Source organism: Salmo salar, chromosome ssa29 (genome assembly GCF_905237065.1).
Source record: "Salmo salar chromosome ssa29, Ssal_v3.1, whole genome shotgun sequence".
Lineage (NCBI taxonomy): Eukaryota > Metazoa > Chordata > Actinopteri > Salmoniformes > Salmonidae > Salmo > Salmo salar.
Genome location: NC_059470.1, coordinates 23863131 through 23887019, shown reverse-complemented (window position 1 = coordinate 23887019; position 23889 = coordinate 23863131). Strand labels below are relative to the sequence as shown.

Sequence of the window (23889 nt, the reverse complement as noted above, 5' to 3'; positions counted from 1 at the left end):
AATTGTGATACAGTGCATTATAAGTGAAATAATCTGTCTGTAAACAATTGTTGGAAAAATTCCTTGTGTCATGCATGAAGTAGATGACCTAACGGACTTGCCAAAACTATAGTTTGTTAAGAAGAAATTTGTGGAGTGGTTGAAAAAAGAGTTTTAATGACTCCAATCTAAGTGTATGTACACTTCCGACTTCGACTGTATACACTGTAGGTACAAAGGACCGAAGTTACCATGGTGTTAATGTTTAATGAATAAAACCTCACTGTAGTCATGTATCAACGCAGTGTAAAAGTTGGCATTTGTGAGGATGGATACACAAAGAATACAATCAGTATATTCTACTAGCCACTGCCTAAGCTAGGCTATCTGGCGGGTGTGAGCCAGTGGTAACCACAGGGTTGCTTCAGCAGGAGACCTCCAGCTGGTGTAATTTGTAAATGTATTGTCCAAGTCACAGGATGTTGGTGGCATGTTAATTGGGGAGGACGGGTTTGTGGTAATGGCTGGAACAGAATAAGTTGAATGGTAACAAATACATCAAACACATGGTTTGATGCCATTCCATTCTCTCCGTTCCAGCCATTATTATGAGCCGTTCTCCTCTCAGCAGCCTCCACTGTTCCAAGTCTCTCAAATGTTAAACCCCTGCAGAACGTGACACAAAGAAGGGCTAATTAAGACCAATAGATTGGCGCATGTTCAATTATGATTATTTTGTTCTTTTCAATTCTCAGGTTTCAAAGGGCTTGGGTTGTATAGGGAGAGGGGACTCCATTAGGATTGCATAATACGACAGGGAAGAGAGCGGTGCAGTCCCCTTCAAGGTATATACAATTGAGCTTGAAAGAAAAATGCCTGGCATTAGCAATTCAAAATGAATCCCATATTGTATCAAAATAAGACCTCCCTGAATTAATTAGAAATTATTTGGGATGGCAAAACATATCATTCGAATTAACCTTTAGCTTGAGCTGGGCTGTATAAATTGCTCTTTTTTAAAATTTAACTAAGCAAGTCAGTTAAGAACAAATTCTTATTTACAATGACGGCCTACCCCAGCCAAACCCGGACGACGCTGGGCCAATTGTGCGCCGCCCTATGGGACTCCCAACCACGACCAGATGTGATACAGTCTGGATCGAAACCAGGGACTGTAGTGACGCCTCTTGCACTGAGATGCAGTGCCTTAGACAGCTGCGCCACAAACCCAGCTAACAATTCTAGGGAGAGAGAATGTTTTTGTAACATTAACCGTAAAGTTACCCTAATGTTTGAGTGTCCAGTTTTCTGTTAGAATGTTCCCCTAACTATCTCTGTTAGCAAAAACCTTCTGAGAATCTTTTTGGCATGTTTTGGTGTTAAAGTTATGTCAAGCAGAACTTATCTAGAACATGGTTACAATGGTCTCAGAATATAACACATTAATTTGATTGATGGGTTTTATGGGACGTTGTAAGAACATTCACGTGTCCAGTTTTCTAAGGGTTAGGAGAATATTCCATCAACGTTCCACCAAATATACACAGAATATAACTCAGCAAAGGCAGCAGTGATCTCTTCGTCCAGAAACACCACATAAAATCTGAAAATCATCTCGAGGTTGTGCACAAAGGCACAAATATGGTAGCCAAAGTTCCAGAAATGCATGAAAGATGAGAAATCCATACACACACACACACACACACACACACACACACACACACACACACACACACACACACACACACACACACACACACACACACACACACACACACACACACACACACCCACCCCCACACTTACATGCTTATGACTTCCCCTTTTGAGTTAACGGTGAGTTCTTTGGTGACTGGAGTCCAATCTGAGATCCACAAACTTTATTGCAGGTGGGGCATATGCAGTCTGTGTTGGCGAGGGCAGGCATGGTTGTATGTCTCCTATGCTGTTTTTGCTGTATCTTTGTGCTCCTCTCCTCCTCCCACCTCTGTACACAGCTCTGTCAGAGCAGCCGCCAGGTGGAATGGTTGACAGCAGCATCCTCTAGGTCTGTGGGTTTGATGTTGCACTTCTTCAGCAATGTTTTCAACTGGTCCTTGTAGTGCTTCATCTGACCTTGCAGACCTTCGGCCAAGATGTAGCTGTCCATACAGGATCTTCCGCGGCAAGCGCTCCTGAGACATTCATATGACATGCCCAAGTCAGCGCTGTTGGTTTTGGGTGACTATGGCCTCCATACTCTTGCAGTTTTAGTCTTAGCAAGTATTTATGTATGGGGCACACAGTTGCACCAGTTGACTCCCAGGATGGAATCACTTGAGCTGCTTGTTGTGGCGACTGTAAATGACCCAGGCTTCACAGCTGTAAAGAAGTGTGGTGATGCAGACGGCTTGATAGACGGTGACTTTGGTGTGGAGGTGGAGATCCCTGTTTTGGAAGACCCTGCGTCTGAATTTCCTGAAGGCAGCTGATGCTTGCTTGATCCTATTTTGAATTTTGAGATCGATGCTGCAGTCCTCAGAGAGAATGCTGCCCAGGTATTTGAAGGATGGAACTATTGCCAGTGATTTGTGTTCAATGGTGAAGACAGGCATGGTGGGTGGAGGGCTGGATTTCCATTGGAAGACCACCTCTGTCTTGGTGGTGTCGATAGACAGTCTCATCCTGCTATAGACCCTCACAGCCGCTACAAAGATGGACTGAAGGTCTTCCGGAGTGTGGGCCACAAGAGCACAGTCATCAGCATACTGTAGCTCAAGAACCCGCTCCGTCAAAACCATGGTGGTTGCTTAGAGCCTATGTTGAACAGGTTTCCATCCAGCCTGAAGTCCACCGCAACACCACTGCTGTCCTCAAGCTCCTTGTGGAGAAGCTGGGTGACACATAGGAGGAAGATGTTAAAGAATAACAGTACCAGCACACATCCCTGCCTCACACCGATGCTTACTCCAAAAGGCACTGACTCCTGCCCTCCAATGGCCACCCAAGCCATCATCCCATCATGGAACTGGCAAAGGATGTTGACAAATTTGTCTGGACAGCCAAATTTGAGTAGAATGCCCCGTAGTAGTTCCCTGCTCACTGTGTCGAAGGCCTTGGAGAGGTCGACAAAGGCCATGAAAAAGTCCTGATGTTGTTCACGGCACTTCTCCTGGAGTTGCTGTTCCGTGAATATCATGTCGACTGTACTACTGTTCTTTCTGAAGCCGCATTGTGACTCTGGTAACAGTTCCTCTGTGATGTTGTTCACCAGCCTGTGTAGCATCACCTTGGCCAGGACCTTGCCGGCAACAGCCAGAAGGGATATCCCCTGGCTGTTCCCGCAGATGGACTTGTCACCATTGTTCTTATAGATGGTAACAATGTTTGCATCTCGCCACTGTTGGGGGACCATCTCCTGGTCCCAAACCTCAGTAATGTACTGGTGGAGCGTTCTGGTGCAGAAGTCTTAAGTAGCTCTGCCGGGATGCTGTCAGTGCCAGGGGTCTTGTTGTTCTTGAAGGAACTGACAGCTGATAACACCTCTTAGAAAGTTGGCAAATGGTTAAGGTCTTGAATGGGTGGACAGACAGGCAGTTCTTCCAGGATGGAGTGCTCTGTAGGAGAATGCTGATTGAGTAGTGCTTCAAAGTTGTCAGCCCACCTAATCAGGATCTGCTTTTGGTCCTTCAAGAGAGTCAGACAATCAGCTGTTTTCATGGGGGTGATGGAGCAACTTCTAGAGACATAGATAGCTTTAGTTGAGTTGTAGAAATTGTGCATGTCATTTTTGTCTGCATAAATTTGTATTTCCTGTGCCTTAATCGTCCACCATCCCTTACTACAGTTTTCTCAAGCCGGATACAGTGCAGACTCCTCTTACTGGACTTCTGCAGGCGTTGGAGGGGACGTATTCTCACCTGGAGTTTTGCCAGTATAATACGGTGATCTGTCCAGCATTCTGCACCCCTCATGGCAGGTGTCAGCAGGACGTCATTAGTGTCAGAACGTCTCACTATGATGTAGTCAATCAGGTGCCAGTATTTGGAGTGTGGGTGCATCCATGATGTTTTATATTTGTTCTTCTGCTGGAACAAGGCGTTGGTGACAATGAGATTGTGCTCGGCACATAGAGTTAGCAGTCTCATTCTGTTCTCCTTGACCTGGCCAACACCATGCCTACCCAGCACTCCGCTCCATATCCTGTTGTTCTGTCCCACCCTAGCGTTGAAGTCACCCAGCAGAAAGATCTTGTCATTCCTGGGGATGCGGTGAAGGGCCTCATCTAGTGACTAGTAGAAGTAGTCCTTTGCCTCATTTTCAGATGGTAACCTTGGTGCGTATGCACTGAGAAGAGTAGCATAACGCATCTTGGCTAAGGGGATACGGAGAGACATGACTCTTTCACATGCTGACAGGTGTTTTGGTGAGGTTGGGTAGAAGGCTGTTCTTAATTGCCAGTCCCACACCGTGCTGATGTTGTCCACCCAGAGGGTAACCTTTCCAGGAAAAAGGTGTAACCTTCTCCCTCCTCTTTCAAGGAACCTTCATCCAGGAACCTGGTCTCACTCAGGGCAGCAATGTCAATGTTGTAGAGCCTTAGTTCTGCAGCAGTCAAAGCTGTTCTCTGATGGGGTCTATCGCTATTATCGTCAGTGTCCAAAAGATTCAGGGGAATTATTTTCTTTCGTTTTTTTCAACTGCTGAGTGGAACTCTTGATAGGTGCGGTAGCCTATCCTGGATGGAGTGAGTGGGCAATTTTTAGGCCACCTTTTCTAGGCCTCTCCCCAGCTGGGGTGAGCAGTGTGGCTCCTAAATAGGGCGGCTCAGTCACACAGGGGTCTGCCGAGAGCAGCTGCCACTCAAGTCCCAGCTCCTGCCGCTGGCGTGCAGGAGTCTGATTAATGGCTCCCAGTGCATTCACTCCTGCCCCTGTCACCAGACATCCCAACACCGTCAGACTTTAGTCTGGTTTCCGTGGATACCTGCTCAAAGGAAGTTATTTAAAGTGCCGCTGAGGATGCGCAATCCCCAACAGCACTACTTCACTGAAGGAAGGTGAAATTCCAGTGGCAAGGGGGAAACCCAGGATGACCAGTATCTTCCACAGCTGCAGGAGGCAGCCTGAAACCCCAGTCTGTCAGCGTCCACCTACCGTGCTCCGCCAGCACGCTGCTTTTCTCTCAGGGTGTGCTCCCCTTGCCATTGTCGTACCAGACTAACCCACAAGGCAGCAGGACAGTGGATGATGGCTGCCAGGACGTGTCCACACAGAGGTGAGCCTGTACAGACGCATCTCTGGGGCCCACTGCTGCTCTGACATCCCCTGCCAGTTAGCTTGGAGAATCAAGACAACCAGTTAATGTGTGCCACCGCGAGGAGGCCTAACCCGAGTCTTGGTCATGGAGAGGCTTTGTACCGGCAAGGGGAGACTTGTGCATGAAGCTGCTCCCCAACTCACCACAAGGGCCAGCCGGCGGCAGCGAGCTGTAAGTGAGAGTATGCAAGCACGGGCTTGCAACTATCCTCTACCTAGGCACTACTGCAGTAGACAGTGACAAAGCAAAAACAGTTTTTTAGAATTTTTGCAAATGTATTACAAATAAAAACAGAAATACAAGTTTGGAATCCCCAAGACTCTTCCAAGAGCTGGCCATCCGTCGAAACTGAGCAATCACGGGAAAAGGGCCTTGGTCAGGGAGGTAACCAGATGGTCACTCTGAAGGAGCTCCAGAGTTCCTCTGTGGAGATTTGAGAATCTTCCAGAAGGACAACCATCCCTGCAGCACTCCACCAATCAGGCCTTTATGGTAGAGTGGCCAGACGGAAGCCACTCCTCAGTAAAAGGCACGACAGCCCGCTTGGAGTTTGCCAAAAGGCACCTAAAGACTCTCAGACCATGAGAAACAAGATTCTCTGGTCTGATAAAACCAAGATTGAACTCTTTGGCCTGAAATGTGATATTTCAGCTTTTTATGCTTTATAATTTTGCTAAATTTAAAAAAATAAAAAGTTTTTGCTTTGACATTATGGGGTATTGTGTGTAGATTGATGAGGAAAAAAAACGATTTAATACATTTTAGATTATTACTGTAACATAACAACATTTGGAAAAAGTCAAGGGGTCTGAATACTTTCCGAATGCACTGTATATCAACTGATCATTACTGTGTAGCTTGTTGGCCAGTAAACAACTGTGATGATTACCATGGAAGTAATGGCTGAGTCTTACTTGATGGATGGCAAATTCTGCTCTCTGTCTAATCAATAAATTATGTTCTGTCTTGACTTGGGAATGAGTAATAGCTACCTGGTCTTAAAATAGTGTTTTCTGATAACGCTCTTACACAGTTAACAACATTTCCAAATCTGATATGTTTTTCATTGTGATTCAACCCAGATTCAAATTCAGTAGAATTCTTTTTTATAAAACCTTTGGTGTTATCCCAAAGAATCCTGGGGTCGTCTCCTGAATTTGTATTGATCATTATTAATTAATTTTGTTCAATTTAAAATTGTTCACAGAGTGCAGGATTTTGTAGTAATGAAACGTTTGTGACTTTTTTAGGAGATTCTAAAATTTTAAGTTGGCAGTAGTAAGCATGGTGGTCAGACAAGCTATATTTTCTTGATTAAGGAAAATAGAGGTGTAGATAACAGTATGAAATCGATTTGTGAGAATTGTTATTGCCTGTATGAGTACAAAGTGTACTCTTTTGTGTTAGGATTATGTGCTTGCCAGGTATCAATGAGTTTGTAATCAGAGGGTTTACAGTATGCCGGAGAGCCTTGGTTGCACATGGATTGTAGTCGGTCTTCTTATATTTGTCCAACATATCATTCATGCCTGTCCCAATAACGAAATGGATTCAGCTAATTCTAACATAGGATCATATGAATTTGGAGTGTACACATAAATAAAGGCAATTTTCTTTCCATTATGGTTATATTTAAGGAAACTGATTTTGCCTTCTTGGTCTTTGCCTTTACCCAAGATGGTAGTTCTGACTTTCTTATATATAATTATAAAAACACCTTTAATTTTGTTTGGGGCTGATGAAAAAGCAGCCAGTTCGTACAAATGGTTATCTATTCTATGTGTCTTTTTGAAGCAGGTGTGTTTCTTGGATCATTTGCCATATCAAGACATTCAAGAGGACAGTTTAGGACTTTCAGATTCCAAGACAGAATAGCTAGTGTTGCCATTGTTTAAAGAAAAATGATGTATTATTAATGATGTCATTGTTATCTTTAGTGTTAATAAGCCCATGGATGTGTAACAAAAAGCAGGACCTACAGGGAAACCCACCAATTGGTCGTTCCCCACCCAGAACTCCCCCCGGGAATCATTACCCCTTCCCTCCTCCCCACTTCCATAGCTCTCCCCTCCCTAGCCACCAACCCGCCTTCCCTCCCTAGGCACTTATGTAGATCTGAAACAACTTGAAATGTGTAAGCAATAGGGTGAATGCACTTTGAATAAATCTCAGCTCTGTTAAAAGTACACTCAATAGAATATTTGATTGATCATAGTGATTCAAAATTAGGTAACTATGCAGAAAGCCCTTCAATTGCTGAAATAATAAATATAATAAATTATGAGAATAGTCAGATTAACTAATACCTGACGTGGATGTGGTGGTGTAGTGGGAAGCTTGGTACACCTTGAACCAAGAGGTTCTGAGTTCAAATCCCAGCTGTGGACATGTTAAATAATAATTACTGTACAATGTAATCATGTAAGTTGAAAAAACTGTATGTTAAAAGCACTGTGGGAGTATCATTGCCAACAGGCAAAGAGCTATCAGTGGTTCACCAATCAGGGCCTTGATTGGCTCTGTGATGTGTAATGAACTTTTCTTTGGACAAATAAATGTTCTTCCAACATTCCCACAAAGCATGTCTAGAACAATAATATCTTATGTTCTAAGAACATGGCAACCAGGTTCTGTGTATGCTGGTGGGACGTTGATGGGATATTCTCCTAACCCACAGAATGCTGGACACATGTTCTTGCAACATTCCCATGAAAAGTGTCTAGATCAATAATATCTTATGTTCGGAGAACATGGCAACCATGTTCTGTATATGTTTGGTGGAACGTTGATGGAATATTCTCCTAACCCACAGAAAACAAACAACTGAACTATATGAGTCCTACCCCTCAACACACTTAACCGGGCTCTCACGGTAGAGAAGAAGCACACTTTCATTGACCCAAATGCACACACACAACTGAGGACATAAAAGGAGGATATAAGTGAGCTCTGAGGGACTCAGCGAATCAGTGAAGCACTGTCCTATTAGACAGTGGAACCTCTTTCAACCCATGAAGCTCATTTCCTCCTGCACCTGGACCAGTCTGGACTTCCTCCATCCCATCCTTGACCCTCAGAGAGCATCCCACTAATTAGTGAGAAAAATAAATCTAATGAAAAGGGCTGAGCAGAATCAATAGAAAATGTAACACTATAGTATCATTGGCGGATGTTGATGAATGTATGGGAAGTCTTATTTGTCATCTCAAGGAAGTTGACGCATGGTGATTTAATGTAATTTGTGATTCACTTTTACGAAAAAGAAATGGATGCCTTATCCCGTGCTATAAGTGTGTGTGTGTGTGTGTGTGTGTGTGTGTGTGTGTGTGTGTGTGTGTGTGTGTGTGTGTGTGTGTGTGTGTGTGTGTGTGTGTGTGTGTGTGTGTGTGTGTGTGTGATACCTAAATGTTTAATTATCAACTTATAATATGTTATGCCATGTACACCATTAATAACGATCAGAACTCCCACAGTTATCCTAATACTTTTCTGTTGTGTAAGGCAAAATGCAATTAATTATGTTATGCATTCCTACCAGCTAGTACAGTAGAGACTTTGTGTTGTATTTTATATGAATGTATTTTAGCAATAGACATTACCAATAATAATCTATTCCACAATGTGATAACTCTGAGAATAAGGACTGTTGTAGCAACAGATATAAAAGAATTACCTACTTGTATGCAACCATAATAACTTAACACAAAATAACAGTTATGTTGCCTCTGTGCACTGTTGAATAAAACCAGCAGATAAGAATCGAAATTGAGAGAATGCATGGCTAGGCAAAACAGAATCCCGTCCACTCTATTTAGGAACTCCAGATCTATGTTTTGAGAGTTCTTGGCTGATGACTGAGAAGTCTCTTTACCTGGATAGTGCTCCAATGTATCACTCCGCAGGGTCAGTGAGACTTTTTTCATAACATGTATTACGCGGTCTGACGCAAAATGCTACAATTGACATGTGTTTTTATTTATACATATGTATAAGCTTATTTTTTTTTAAACATGGTTTATTCCTGTTCGACCATTATTTGATCTAACACGTCTTACTTAATGTTTAATTGGACCTATTTCCGCGACGAACGTTGACAGGCAGTGCTTAGGTCTATCCTAAACATGGCCACCATGATGGAGTAAAGCTTCAACTTTAAATTTCACATTTTTTGAAGAAAACTTATACATTTTCTATATTTTGACAGGAATGTTTCAACGGAAGAAATTATATCAGTCATCTTATCCATATGACATCAATGGAGAAAGTTTCTTGTTGGATTTAATACTGGTTTAAGTTGTCTGGAAGCGAAAAAAAATAATTGCATCAATTCCGTAAGCGTTTTAATTTCTCTCGATAGTTTTAAAGCTTTTACAAACATTTTGTGGGATTTTTCAAGTTGTGGATCTATCTTAATTGCAATAATTTTGTTGTGAAGAATTGAAGAAGCGATTGGGATGTATTTTATAATTCTTATGCGTTTTCTGGCAGAAAGTAAATCTTGGTGGTCGATGGGAGAGTAGTAATGTTCACTGATTGACGTACTTTTTAAGAAGCCAATAAACTGAAGAATACATAAAAGGATATAACAGTTTGTATGGTTTTGAGGCGCCGAAAGTGCACTGGTCACTTCCCCCATATTTTTGAATTGGTGGATGAACGAGTCAGCGACACCCCTTACCCCACTTATACTAAACGAAAGTATGACATTTCTCATATTGCTTTAAAGGTCATGAAGGAAATACATCTACACTTCTAGGTTCTAAAAGGTAAGCTGTAATGTATTTCTCTATATTTTACTCATAGTTATGTGTTTTCAGACGTGCAGTGAGAACCAGCCCCCTTCAAGATTTCCGTGTGGCCAATCATGTTACCGTAGAGCGCTCTCTCTGTTATAATTTTGATTATAATATGGCCTTTGAAGAGCGCAGCTTCTCGCTAAAACTATTTCGTACTAGAATTCAACATAACGGCCGGCAACTCAGCATTTACATTTCAGTTTTAATGAGACTTTAACCCTATGGTTCGGCTACTCACTCAAGAAGATCAAGCAATAGTGTTTGGCAGGGTTGTGACCATCAAATGATGCAGTCAAAAAGTTGTGTTTTCAGAGTTTTGAACAACATACATTCAATCCCAATGCCCACTCTTGAACTGCGCCTATGGGTTTTGACCTAAGCATATTAGAGCCTGAACGTTTTAAACCAGAGGTCTTCAACTCCAGTCCAGGATATTTTTTCATTCCAGCCCTTTAGCAACACCTGGCATTGCATGTTATGGCCCAGACTCAAGATACAGGATTGTTTGACTATTTTAATCAGGTCAGGTATTGGTGATGGGCTGGAATAAACGCTTGCACACCCAGTAGGTCTCCACGGCCTAAATTGGAGAATCACACGCGTTATGGCTCTTGATAGGACATGAGGAGAGTCCAGTGTTTATTATAACCACGAATTGCAATATATTTTCTCAATAACTATGCCCAACTTTTTAAGTCATGTTTCTTTTGCATTCAACCTCAAGACAGCACTGCATGCAGATCCTGCCCTTGACAACCAAGGAATCCAGTTGTTATTATAGACAGAAGTGCTGCTGATTCTGTTCGATATGGTCGTCTCTCAAATCAACGAATAAATCCTAACTCCTTACCTAGCAATCGAGGCTGCTGAGGGAGGATGGCTCATAAATGGCTGGAACGGAGCAAATGGAATGCCATCAAACACACGAAAACCATGTTTGATGTAGTTGATACTATTCCGCTCCAGCCATTACCTCGAGCCTGTCCTCCCTAATTAAGGTGAGACCAACCTCCTGTGTTACCTGGTGATGTACAAGTAGATTCAAGTTTTAGATTCAAGTACAGTGAAATGCCTTTATTGCCAGCTCTAAACCTGACAATGCAGTAATCAATATCAATGTAGTACTAAAAACAACAAGCTGGAACAAAAACACGATAAGTAAGCTAGCTATATACAGGGTCAGTTCCAATACCATATTTACAATGTGCTGGCATTCTGGAGTGAAGGAGATGTGTATGTGGACACCTGCTCGTCAAACATCTCATTCCAAAATCATGGGCATTAATATGAAATTGCTGCTATAACAGCTTCCACTCTAATGGGAAGGCTTTCTGCCAGATCTTGGAACGTTGCTGCAAGGACTTGCTTCCATTCAGTCACAAGCATTAGTGAGGTCGGGCACTGATATTGGGCAATTAGCCCTGGCTCGCAGTCTGTGTTCCAATTCAGCCCAAAGGTGTCCGATGGGGTTGAGGTCAGGGTTCTTCCACATCAATCTCTACAAACCATTTTTGTATGGACCTCGCTTTGTGCACGGGGGCATTGTCATGCTGAAACAGGAAGCGTGATTCATCACTCTAGAGAACGCTCTTCCACTACTCCAGAGTACAATGGCAGCGAGCTTTACTCCACTCCAGCCGACGCTTGGCATTGCGCATGGTGAGCTTAGGCTTGTGTGCGGCTGCTCGGCCATGGAAACCCGTTTCATGAAGTTCCTGTGTCCTCGATGGCTGTGTCCTTGATTTTATACACCTGTCAGCAATGGGTGGGGCTGAAATTGCCAAATCCAGTAATTTGAAGGGGTGTCCACATACTTTTGTATATAAGCCAATTTGCAATTAGGATATGTTATCTGTAAAACCCCACAGCCTTGTTCTAAAAACAGCTTTTATGTATTCGAGTACTCAGAAAATCATGTGAGTACTCGAACAGTCAAATGTCAAATGCCCATCCTTATGAGGACATCCTGGTGACACAGGGATGCTAGTTTGGGGTTTCATTCCAATATGTTGTCACAAAGTTGCTAAAGACCCAAACTAGCGTTCCCACTATGTCAGATTAATCCTGTGATTATTGCGACTTTGGTATGATATAAGTTAAAATGTGAGTTAGACTTGTGAAGTCAAGCCGTAGAACCAAGAATAACAAGGTGATGTCTCATTTCATATTGATCCATTTTTGTCTCTGTGCCACAGCGTTATGTAAAAGGCTCTGCGTGGTCTTTTCGATGTCTGAAGTGGCCGTACAGCATTTACTACGATGCAGCCTCTGCAGATGTCCTGGCTTTCATACTTCTTGCGCTTAGCGGAGCAGAGCTTTTGTGAAGGAAGTTGTCAATGACGTGAGTTTTTTTATACAGGATGTACCGCCCCCACCTACTGTCAACCAATCATGTCAATGTGGAGCTATACGGAGCCCTCTGCATTGTTCCATTTGAGGCGCATGGCGATGCGGTATGGAGTTTAATTTGGCCTTTGCATGTCACCAGAGGTTCCGCAATATCGTCATACGACATCTCTGACCACATTTTCAGATCAAGCATAAATTGCATTTAAGACAGTGAAGAGCTAAGGAAAATGTTATCAGAAGCTATGTGCATTGTTAGTCAGGGAAGGACGATGAAGACGGAATGTTGCAGACAGGTAAAAGTGGAGGACAGTGTGCAGAAAGCGAGCGGAAGAGGATTGTCAGTAGTGGAGGACGTTGTCAAGGAACACACACCAGGAAGCTTTTATTGATTGGAGCAGAGGTGGGAGGAGTTGAGAACATTAGTCGTCACTTACCATCTTAAAAACAGTGTTGTCAGTGTTCCAGGTCTGATGTCATCATTAAAATGTGAGATGTCTGACTTGGACAATTTGGCTTTAACGTTGTGTGAATGTAGACAGTTTATGGCTACTGTTTAAGGAACTTTGAAGGCTGGTTCCTTGGATTCAAATTAATCTTTGTTTGGGAAGCCGACCATGAAGTTTTCATAACTGTTTTGTCGAAGAGTGATAGGATGACATGGCAGGGAAATTCAGGGAAGATCCTTGAATATAGGACATGGAATGGCTCAATTAATCTTCATTTCACCACAGCAAATGCAATCAGTCTAAAACATGTCATGGTCCTGTAGTGCTTACTTGGAACCTAGCGAAGATGGAGGGCTGGAAAAAATGCAGTCCTCCCTGACATGATAGGTCTCAACACCCCACTTTGTTTCGAAGACCATTGTGCCACACAGGTGAAATCTGAGGCTGTGTTTACACGTGCATCCCAATTCTGATATTTTTTCCACTAATTGATCTATTCACCGATCACATCAGATCTCTTCACCTAAGATTTTTTCAGAACTGATCTGATTGGTCAAAAAACTATTATTGGGAAAAAGATCAGAATTGGGCTGCCTGTGTAATAGAAGCCGGAGGGTTTCAGTTTTGAGCATGATTTTTGCAAAGCTCAAAGGACACCAATAACGTCAAGAAGGAAGATTATTTAGTATCACTATTTTCACTGTTTGAAGGGTACCTAATACATAAGGACTTCATACCACATTCATAACACATATTCCTATGTCACTTACAGTGCAAATGCTGACTGGGCTCCATGTCAACAGAACTATATCTGTGAGGCTGTTATGACAAAAATAATAATAATAAACAGATTCTGGAGATTATTGCCTCTTGGTAGCTACCCTTAATGGTGAAGATAAACCTATCAGTTGGAGAAATTAGTCATCCTTAGGGTGTCGGATTGCTATATAGTGCATTCTAGCAAATCTTTGAAAGGCATAAAATGACATTCAGGAAGTCTTGAGGTTAAAAAAAGGCATGCTGGTCTTCCATTCTTAAGAGCCTACAGTCTCTTGGCATCGTTGCAGAAATGGATTGCAAACTGTTGTGGCAGTGATGGTCGTGGTTGTTAAATTAGCTGAGAGAATCGTCAACACCCACTTAGCTGCTTGCAGGCCCCTCCTTGTCGTACTAATGCTTGTGCAACCATTGCTGTGTTCAGTAGGAAGAAATTGGTGATTTGAGGGGCCTATTTAGGAGGGTTTAACGTTACAGAACGTTTATGTAGAAGGTTAGGCCTATAGTGTAGAACAGGTGTTGTGGTCTGTAATATGCACTATGAGTACGGTTACATGCACACAATAATGCGATTTATTGTGGATAGTCCGATTTAATATACTAGTTTGATTAAAACGTTTACATGCTTTGCAAGAAGAACGATTTCCCTAATAATCCTGTTTACATGTTTACGTCTGAAATCAGGCTACCTGATGGCACTGATAAATGCAGAAAATCGGCAATCAAAATAAATGTTCTACCACAGCATCCATATTCCTTTTTTGGGAAGCATATTTGACTCTGAGTTTGAACATATAAAGTTTGTATGTGAGAACTACTTCTTCTAAGAGGCATACATTGTTCCGAACTCGCTTCACTCGTGCTAAAGAGGGAGGCTCGCTAGGCTGGTGGTAGCACATGTGCAGATAAAAATATACTGCTGGAACGCGGGTGTTTACATGTCCTAAAAATGTAAAATATTGCTCAGAAAATGTTGTTTTAATCGCTGTATATTTACTTCAATTTTGACCTTACGCTGATTTAAGATAAGCAGAGTAAGATGTTTACATGACTATTGCATAACCTGCCTACTGCCATAATCCGTTGTAATATCTAATTATTAGTGTGCATGTAAATGTACTCTCTCATAGGTAATTGTGTTAGTTCTATTCATTACATTTGACTGCAATGTTTCTAACATTTTGTTTCACTTCACTGAATACATTCCAGAACGCATCCAATAAGAAATCATTTTGTTTTTACATTTCAAATGTTTATTTCTACAATGAACACAACAAATGTCTCCTGACCATCCTTCACCACAACTTGACAAACACAACGGATTGTGTTAGAGGGAAATATCTAGTTCAAGATTGAGACATGTGACCTGGCAGCTTGAGAATAACCCCCCCACACATACAAACACCTTTACATTAATGATGTTAATATTTTTTTTTGTCATATGATTTGGAAGGTGTCCCCACAATAGGCCTTTATGGTGAGTGATGTATCTACTCCAAATGTTTGCTACATTACATCAAATGTTTACTGTAACAAATTTGCTTTGTGAAATAGCCCTAATTTTGCATCTACATGTTTTTACAGCGCTTACTGCATAAACAAATATTATTTTCCCCCCTTAAGTTTGTGGAATAGCTTTTACTCTCCCTCTGTCACTGACGTCTTCTGTTGGCCAAGCCTACGACACTACCTCCGATAAGAGGGCTACAACAGCAAACAAGCAGGGCCAAGGCAGCCACGTCTCGAGCAAACCACATACACTACATGTGGACACCTACTCGTCGAACATCTCATTCCAAAATTGTGGACATTAATATGGAGTTGGTCCCCCCCTTTGCTGCTATTACAGCCTCCACTCTTCTGGGAAGGTTTTCCACTAGATGTTGGAACATTGCTGAAGGGACTTTCTTTCATTCAGCCACGAACATTAGTGAGGTCGGACACTGATGTTGGGCGATAAGGCCTGGCTCGCATTCGGCATTCCATTCATCCCAAAGGTGTTCGATGGGGTTGAGGTCAGGGCTCTGTGCAGGCCAGTCAAGTTCTTCCATACAGATCTCGACATACCATTTCTGTATAGACCTCGCTTTGTGCACGGGGGCATTGTCATGCTGAAACAGGAAACTGCCTTCCCCAAACGGTTTCCACAAAGTTGAAACCACAGAATCATCTAGAATGTCATTGTATGTTGTATCATTAAGATTTCCCTTCACTGGAACTAAGGGGCCTAGCCCGAACCATGAAAAACAGCCCCAGACCATTATTCCTCCTCCTCCAAACTTTACAGTTGGCACTATGAATTCGGGAAGGTGTCGTTCTCCTGGCATCCACCAAACCCAGATTCGTCCGTCGGACTGCCAGATGGTGAAGCGTGATTCATCTCTCCAGAGAACACGCTTCCACTGCTCCAGAGTACAATGGCGGAGAGCTTTGCACCACTCCAGCCAACGCTTGGCATTGCACATGGTGATCTTAGGCTGCTCGGCCATGGAAACCCTTTTCATGAAGATCCCGAAGAACAGTTCTTGTGCTGAAGTTGCTTCCAGAGGTAGTTTGGAACTTGGTAGTTGCAACTGAGGACAGACAATTTTTATGCGCAACACGCCTCAGCCTTCAGTGGTCCCGTTCTGTGAGCTTGTGTGGCTTACCACTTCACGGCTGAGCCGTTGTTACTTCTAGACGTTTCCACTTCACAATAATAGCACTTACAGTTGACCGGGGCAGCTCTTGCAGGGCAGAAATTTGACGAACTGACTTGCTGGAAAGGTGGCATTGGAAGTCACTGAGCTCTTCAGTAAGGCCATTCTACTGCCAATGTTTGTCTATGGAGATTGCATGGCTGCATGCTCAATTTTTATACACCTGTCAGCAACGGGTGTGGCTGAAATGGCTGAATCCACACGTTTTGAAGGGGTGTCCACATACTTTTGTGTGTGTGATATGTATATGTGCATCTGTCCTTAAATGTGAGAACCCATGTTTTTATGCTCCGTGATGTCCCAAAGATCTTGTTAGTGGGAATGGGTCTGTGATGTGAGGTGGACCCTTTGAAATGCCAATACTGAAGTTATAAACATGTAATATCCACTTCTGTTTCTGGTGCCATAGGCACATAGCCTACCCTTCAAGCAGGCCAGCAGGCTCATAGTCTGTGTTTGTGGTCTGCCCAGCGATGTTGTGAGGCTGAACAGCCACTTGGCTCTAGCAGTGCATTCGAGACCTAGTAAAATAAAATAAGCTGTTACAGACGCACAGCGGGGGACCCTGCTATTTATTTTCTCTCTAATTTTTTCATTCTCTCCACCCCAGCATGACTGTGCTTAACAAAATGGCAAAATTAATTTATGCAGTAGAGAGCGATGCTGCCAAGCAGCACGGAGATGTCCCCCAATGCGAGACTTAGCACATCTGGTCTCGAAGACATTACAGATGAGTCAACGTCTGCTTTCTTCCTTTCCCCTCTTTCTTGTGCTAGAGCTCGCCTTACCTAGCTCTGCTAAATTGACACTGGTCTGTCCACTGTACAGTTGTGCCTTTCATCAAGCAGTTGTTGTAGTTGCTATTGTTAATTTTCTGTTATTTGAAGTGGAGGCTAGATCTTCTGTATTCTGTGGTAGTTGTTGGTGGCCTAAGGGGTGGTAAACCCAGCTAATTTGCTCGTCAAAGTTGAGGGGGAGTGCTGTGACAGTGATGGCCATCCTGGCCCGTCTTCTATGTGTTTCTGCATGCTTTGCATCATGAGGTATGTGAAAGCAAGTTGAGTTGTGTAACTTTTGTGTTGTTACACATTGTGTTGTAACTTTTGCACAAGCATGCCTGATTCAACTAATCATCAAGCTCTTGGTTAGTTGAATGAGGTGTGCTGGTGGTGGAATCAAACAAACGTGGAACGGCTGGGCTCAAGCACGGCTCCAAGCGGGTTGGGAAATGGGATATGTTGCATTGAAAGATCCTTATGTCATCAAATTTTGCCATTCGTAGCCAATATCAATGTGCCTACTAGTGGACTATATATATATATATATATATAACACACAGTACCAGTCAAAAGTTTGAACACACCTACTCATTCCAGGGTTTTTCTTTATTGTTACTCTTTTCTATATTGTAGAAAAATAGTGAAGACATCAAAACTGTGAAATAACACATGGAATCATGTAGTAACCAAAAAAGTGAGATTCTTCACAGCAGCCACCCTTTGCCTTGATGACAGCTTTGCATACTCTTGGCATTCTCTCAACCAGCTTCATGAGGTAGTCACCTTGAATGCATTTCAATTAACAGGTGTGCTTGTTAAAAGTTAATGTGTGGAATTTCTTTCCTTAATGCATTTGAGCCAATCAGTTGTTTTGTGACAAGGTAAGGGTGGTATACAGAAGATGGCCCTATTTGGTAAAAGACCAAGGCTATATTATGGCAAGGACAGCTCAAATAATCAAAGAGAAACGACAGTCCATCATTTACTTTAAGACATGAAGGTCAGTCAATCTGGAAAATTTCAAGAACTTTGAGAGTTCAAGTGCAGTCGCAAAAACCATCAAGCACTATGATGAATCTGGCTCTCAAGAGGATCGCCACAGGAAAGGAAGACCCAGAGTTACCTCTGCTGCAGAGGATAAATTCATTAGTTACCAGCCTCAGAAATTGCAGCCCAAATAAATGCTTCAGAGATCAAGTAACAGACACATCTTAACATCAACTGTTCAGTGTGTGAATCAGGCCTTCATGGTCGAATTGCTGCAAATAACATTAGACCGGTGGAAATCTGTTCTTTGATCTGATGAGTCCAAATTTGATATTTTTGGTTCCAACCGCCTTGTCTTTGTGAGACGCAGAGTAGGTGAACGGATCTCCGCATATGTGGTTCCCACTGTGAAGCATGGACGAGGAAGTGTGTTGGTGTGGGGGTGTTTTGCTGGTTACACTGTCAGTGATTTATTTAGAGTTCAAGGCACACTTAACCAGCATGGCTACCACAGCATTCTGCAGCGATACGCCATCTCATCTGGTTTGGGCTATCATTTATTTTTTCAACAGGACAATGACACAACACACCTCCAGGCTATGTAAGGGCTATTTGACCAAGAAGGAAAGTGATGGAGTTCTGCATCAGATGACTTGGCCTCCACAATCTCCCGACCTCAACCCAATTGAAATGGTTTGGGATGAGTTGGACCGCAGAGAGAAGGAAAAGCAGCCAACAAGTGCTCAATATATGTGGGAACTCCTTTTAAGACTCTTTGAAAAGCATTCCTCATGAAGCTGGTTGAGAGAATGCCAAGAGTGTTCACAGTTGTCATCAAGGCAAAGGGTGGCTACTTTGAAGAATCTCAAATATAAAATATATTTTGATTTGTTGAACCATTTTTTTTACTAATGATTCCATATGTGTTATTTCATAGTTATGTCTTCTCTGTTATTCTACAATTGTGTAAAATAGTAAAAATAAAAACCCTGGAGTGTGTGTGTGTGTGTGTGTGTGTGTGTGTGTGTGTGTTCCACTTTTGAGTAGTACTGTGTGTGAGATATATCTCTCACACACACACACACACACTCAGGTTGGATGCTCCCCATCCAACCTGATAAAGCTTGAGAGGATCTGCAGAGAACAATGGGATAACCTCCCCAAATACACGCATGCCAAGCTTGTAGCGTCATACTCAAGGCTGTAATCGCTGGCGAAGGTCCTTCAACAGAGTACTCAGTAAAGGGTCTGAGTACTTATGTAATTTGGATATTTTTTTTCAATTTTCTTTTCAGTAATCTCTAAACCTGTTTAATCCATTTCAGAACAAGGCCTTTCTGAATGTACTGTGTGTGTGTGGATGGATTTCAGTAGAAGTCCACTGTGTCTCATGGCGTACTCAAACGGGGCACCTTACAATACAGGTTGTGTGTTAACAGAAAACATCTTGTTTGGTTTCTTTTTATCTACTTTGGTATTTGATTATCTTACCTAGCAAGACAAATATATCCCCGCAGCTCCAATCCGATGTCCATGGTTCAATTAATAAACTAGTCTCCTCTCTCCTCTTCTCTATGCTCTCCATCCTGGTCCGCAGAATGTCATCAGAGAACAAGAGTCTGGATCCCTCTGACCACGGACCGTCTACTCCCCTGAGCAGTACTGGGGGGCGCACCCCCTCCCCTGCCCCCACAGACCGGCGCCCCCGTGGCCGGCCTCGTAAGGATGCAGGCTCTGGATTACCCACACCCAGAAAGAAGTAGGTCCTTCTGCGCTCTAATCTTGGTGTGATGCTTTGTTTTGACGCCTTGGCTGATGGTGTTGCCCTCCTGTGTTTCATTGGTCCCTGTGGCATCTGGTCTTGTGATGATCTACTGGATGTATTTTACTAAGCAGTTTGGTTGTTTTGGGGGGGTGGCGGGAGTCTTCATTTTGGGTGGTTGTGGGTTGTAAAGGTAGAATTAATTATTATCGTAGATGTTAAAAACACCATTAAGTCTACCGACAGATGTCTCTTTGGCTGGTTCAGGTTTATTACTTAATCAACTCATGGAATTCTTCAGTAATCTTGCCATTTCTTTCAAAGTGGACAATTTTAAAAAAATTTTTAAAATTGGTGATACTCATCTCCCTCAGCCCCACAACCCCATAGGTCCTCTAAATGAATTTATTAAGTACCATGAATTATTAAATCTGCCAGCGTTTTCATCTCCCACTACGCGGCCTCCCAAATGAATCATGAGTGCAAGGAAGGGGATATGTGCTGCTGTGGCTACATGTATAACCCAAGCTATCCCCAAACGTTGCTGGTGGGGAGGGGTATGTGTGTGTTTGGAGAGGGAAGCGGGGCGTCACAAAGTGTGGCGTGGAGCCAACCTAAGCCGAGATTCCACCTTGAGGAGCCACTCGTGTTTTGAGGTGCATTGGCTCCGAGGAAGCCGGGCGGCCCCTCGGCACTCAAGGAGACTGTCACGTAGAGTAGGCCAGAAGGCTAAACTGAAAAACCTAACCTCTATCAAATAAAAAGATGGCAGAGCTGCAAAAGTACTTCTGTGCAGGGTGTTTATTTACATAGTGAATCCGGAAGAAAAACAACAGTACTGCCATCCAAAGTATACATTATGGGGACAGCTTAAAAACAATGCCGCCCCATCAACAGCTCAATCCAAAATGGTTCCCCCCTTGAACTGAAAGAGAGGCTCCTTTTGTAGGGGAAGCCGCTCCCATCAGAACATACCCAGCACTTATTCATTAAGCAATTACCTTCATCAAAGCCTACATTTTTCACTCAGCTAAACATAATGAATTATATACCTTGCAACATGTTTCTCATGATACAATATACCAATATAACACATTTAGAAAATCCCATCCCTACTGACATGGAGTCTTCCAATATGCCCATTCACATGAACGAGCCATTCGGGACAGGCACTACAAAGCCAGCCCGATTACCGTAGCTCTTGTCCTTATCCCAGCATACCCTGAAGCTACAGAGATGGAGATAGAGGAACAGAACCAAACAAACAATACGCTCATCCATAACATTAAGTACAATAAACGTTGCTTAAATTAAACATGAACGCTTGTCTGTATATTCTTTATACCATAAACTGTTACTGACGGGAGGTAAGAATAAAGTGTAAAATGTATGTACTGTGTCAAATCAAATTTATTTGTCACATACACATGGTTAGCAGGTGGTAATGCAAGTGTAGCAAAATGCTTGTGCTTCTAGTTCCGACCATGCAGTAATATCTAACGAGTAATCTACCAATTCCACAACAACTACCTTGTACACACAAGTGTAAAGGAATGAATACGAATATGTACATAAAAATATATAAATGAGTGATGGCCGAACGGCCTAGGCAAGATGTAGTAGATGGTATGGAGTACAGTATAAACATATGAGATGAGTATTGTAGGGTATGAAAACATATAAAGCAGCATTGTTTAAGGTGGCTAGTGACACATTACATCAGGATGGCAAGATGCAGTAGATGGTATAGAGTACAGTATATACATATGAGATGAGTTATGTAGGTTATGAAAACATTATATAAAGTGGCATTGTTTAAAGTGGCTAGTGATACATTAAGATGCAGTAGATGGTATGGCGTACAGTATATACAAATTACATGAATAATGTAGGTTATGTAAACATTATCTAATATAAATCATATAAAGTGGCAAGTGATAAATTGATTACATCAATTTTCCCATTATTAAAGTGGCTTGAGTTGAGTCAGTATGTTGGCAGCAGCCACATCACACAGTTAGTGATGGCTGTTTAACAGTCTGATGGCCTTGAGATAGAAGCTGTTTTTCAGTCTCTCGGTTCCAGCTTTGATGCACCTGTACTGACCTCGCCTTCTGGATGTTAGCGGGGTGGACAGGCAGTGGCTCGGGTGGTTGCTGTCCTTGATGATCTTTTTGGCCTTCCTGTGACATCGGGTGGTGTAGGTGTCCTGGAGGACAGGTAGTTTTCACCCGGTGATGCATTGTGCAGAGCCTTCCGGTTATGGGCGGAGCAGCTGCCGTACCAGGCGGTGATACAGCCCGACAAGATGTCTCGATTGTGCATCTGTAAAAGTTAGTGTGTTTTTGGTGACAAGCCAAATTTCTTCAGCCTCCTGAGGTTGAAGAGGCGCTGCTGCGCCTTCTTCACCATGCTGTCTGTGTGGGTGGACCATTTCAGTTTGTCCGTGATGTGTACGCCGAGGAACTTAAAACTCTCCACCCTCTCCACTACTGTCCCGTCAATGTAGATAGGGGGCTGCGTGCGAGGTTATTTTCCTGACACCACACTCCGAGGGCCCTCACCTCCTCCCTGTAGGCCGTCTCGTCGTTGTTGGTAATCAAGCCTACCACTGTAGTGTGCTAGTGTACCAAACACTGCCCTCACCAGTGACGGACTTCTCCGTCACAGAGACACTGCCTAGAAACTGACAATGTACCTGTCTTTTTTCATGTTTTTCCTTTCCGGTTGTTACATTTTGTCTCGGAGATATCCCCACTTTCATCCTTTCACATGGCAGACTCATACAGGAGAGAAAGTATTGCATGCCATCTATCACTAGAATACCATCTATCACTAAACCAATCAAGAACAACTCTAGGAGATGGTCTGTATAACTTTGTGGGGAGGAGGTTTGGTCTTCAGATGAAGGATGCGATTAGCTTAAGGCTAACCCATTTGGTTGACTGGTCGATAGGCTGTTGGTCGACCCAAGGTTTCTTTAGTCGAGCAGTAGCAATAAAAAATATATCATGGTGTACAAAACACCTGTCTGATTCCCGCCTGTCTGAGTGGACTGATCCATTGTGGTGGGGATGGAACAGTCCATCAGTCTAAGACGTGCTACTGCAATTGTTCTTATGTAATATAACCATAAACAATGGTGCAACACTAATAAAAAATATTATTTTATAATAAATGCGCTAGTGGTCGCTGTTTGCGGTTCAGAAACACATTAGTGCGCTGTTGGGTTGGCGCCTTTTCCTAGACCATGTTGCTATTTGTATAATAGCAAAGTTAACCAGCATATTGGTGTTGAGAACAATGTGGCGGAGGCAGCAGTAGAATGAGGAAATGAGAAAACAGCCCTTGTATCATTGTCTAAGAAAAGTGAGGAGAGAGGAAACCCCAACTTAATTAGGTCTATAATCAATAGCCTAATTGTTAAATGTGCCTGGCTTTATAAATCATCCATATGCATCTACAGGAATAAGACATCCTGCTTCTGTTGCCCGTTTGTTTGTTTAGTAGCCTACTGATTCCGTAAGTAAGCAATTTCACAAATGCAGCTTTTTTAAATCTTTGCTCTAATTAAGGCTTTGCACTTTGTGTTTTTAGAACAGCCTCTCTGGTATTATTTCTCATTTATTTAGTGTTTACATTGTTCCAAATTGTCAGAAAAAATATAACGCAAATCTTTCTTGATCTTATTATTACTATTATTATAATGATCATATGTAAGGTCATGATCATTAGTAGGCTTAGTATAGCCAACATTGAGCTGTATGTAGGCCTAAGAGCGCATCCTGTATAGTCTTAATACCGTAACTTACTTAGGCCTATATTTCAATACTTATAGGCTACTGAATCCATAATTCATGTCATTACACAGCATATGAGTCATTCATGATTTTGAAATGCAATCAAGCCATTTTAGTTTTAAAATATAGCGAGCCTTGAATAATTGCCTTAAACAATAAATTAACCATTCATGAATGAATGCGACTGTTTTTAGTCTTTCCTGTAATAAAGGCTTAA

At 42.6% G+C, this 23889-nt stretch overlaps 1 protein-coding gene across 1 annotated transcript in view; it reads left to right on the top strand.

The window, feature by feature from the left end:
• The first annotated feature begins 9170 nt into the window (after nucleotides 1-9170).
• Nucleotides 9171-23889, top strand: part of LOC106590429 (histone-lysine N-methyltransferase 2C) — a 235249-nt gene continuing 220530 nt past the window's right edge. The window contains exons 1-2 of the mRNA XM_014181457.2: nucleotides 9171-10043; nucleotides 19708-19869. Coding sequence (XP_014036932.2) covers nucleotides 19709-19869 — 161 coding nt within the window. The 5' untranslated portion in view covers nucleotides 9171-10043; nucleotide 19708. The remainder of the gene's footprint in view (nucleotides 10044-19707; nucleotides 19870-23889) is intronic.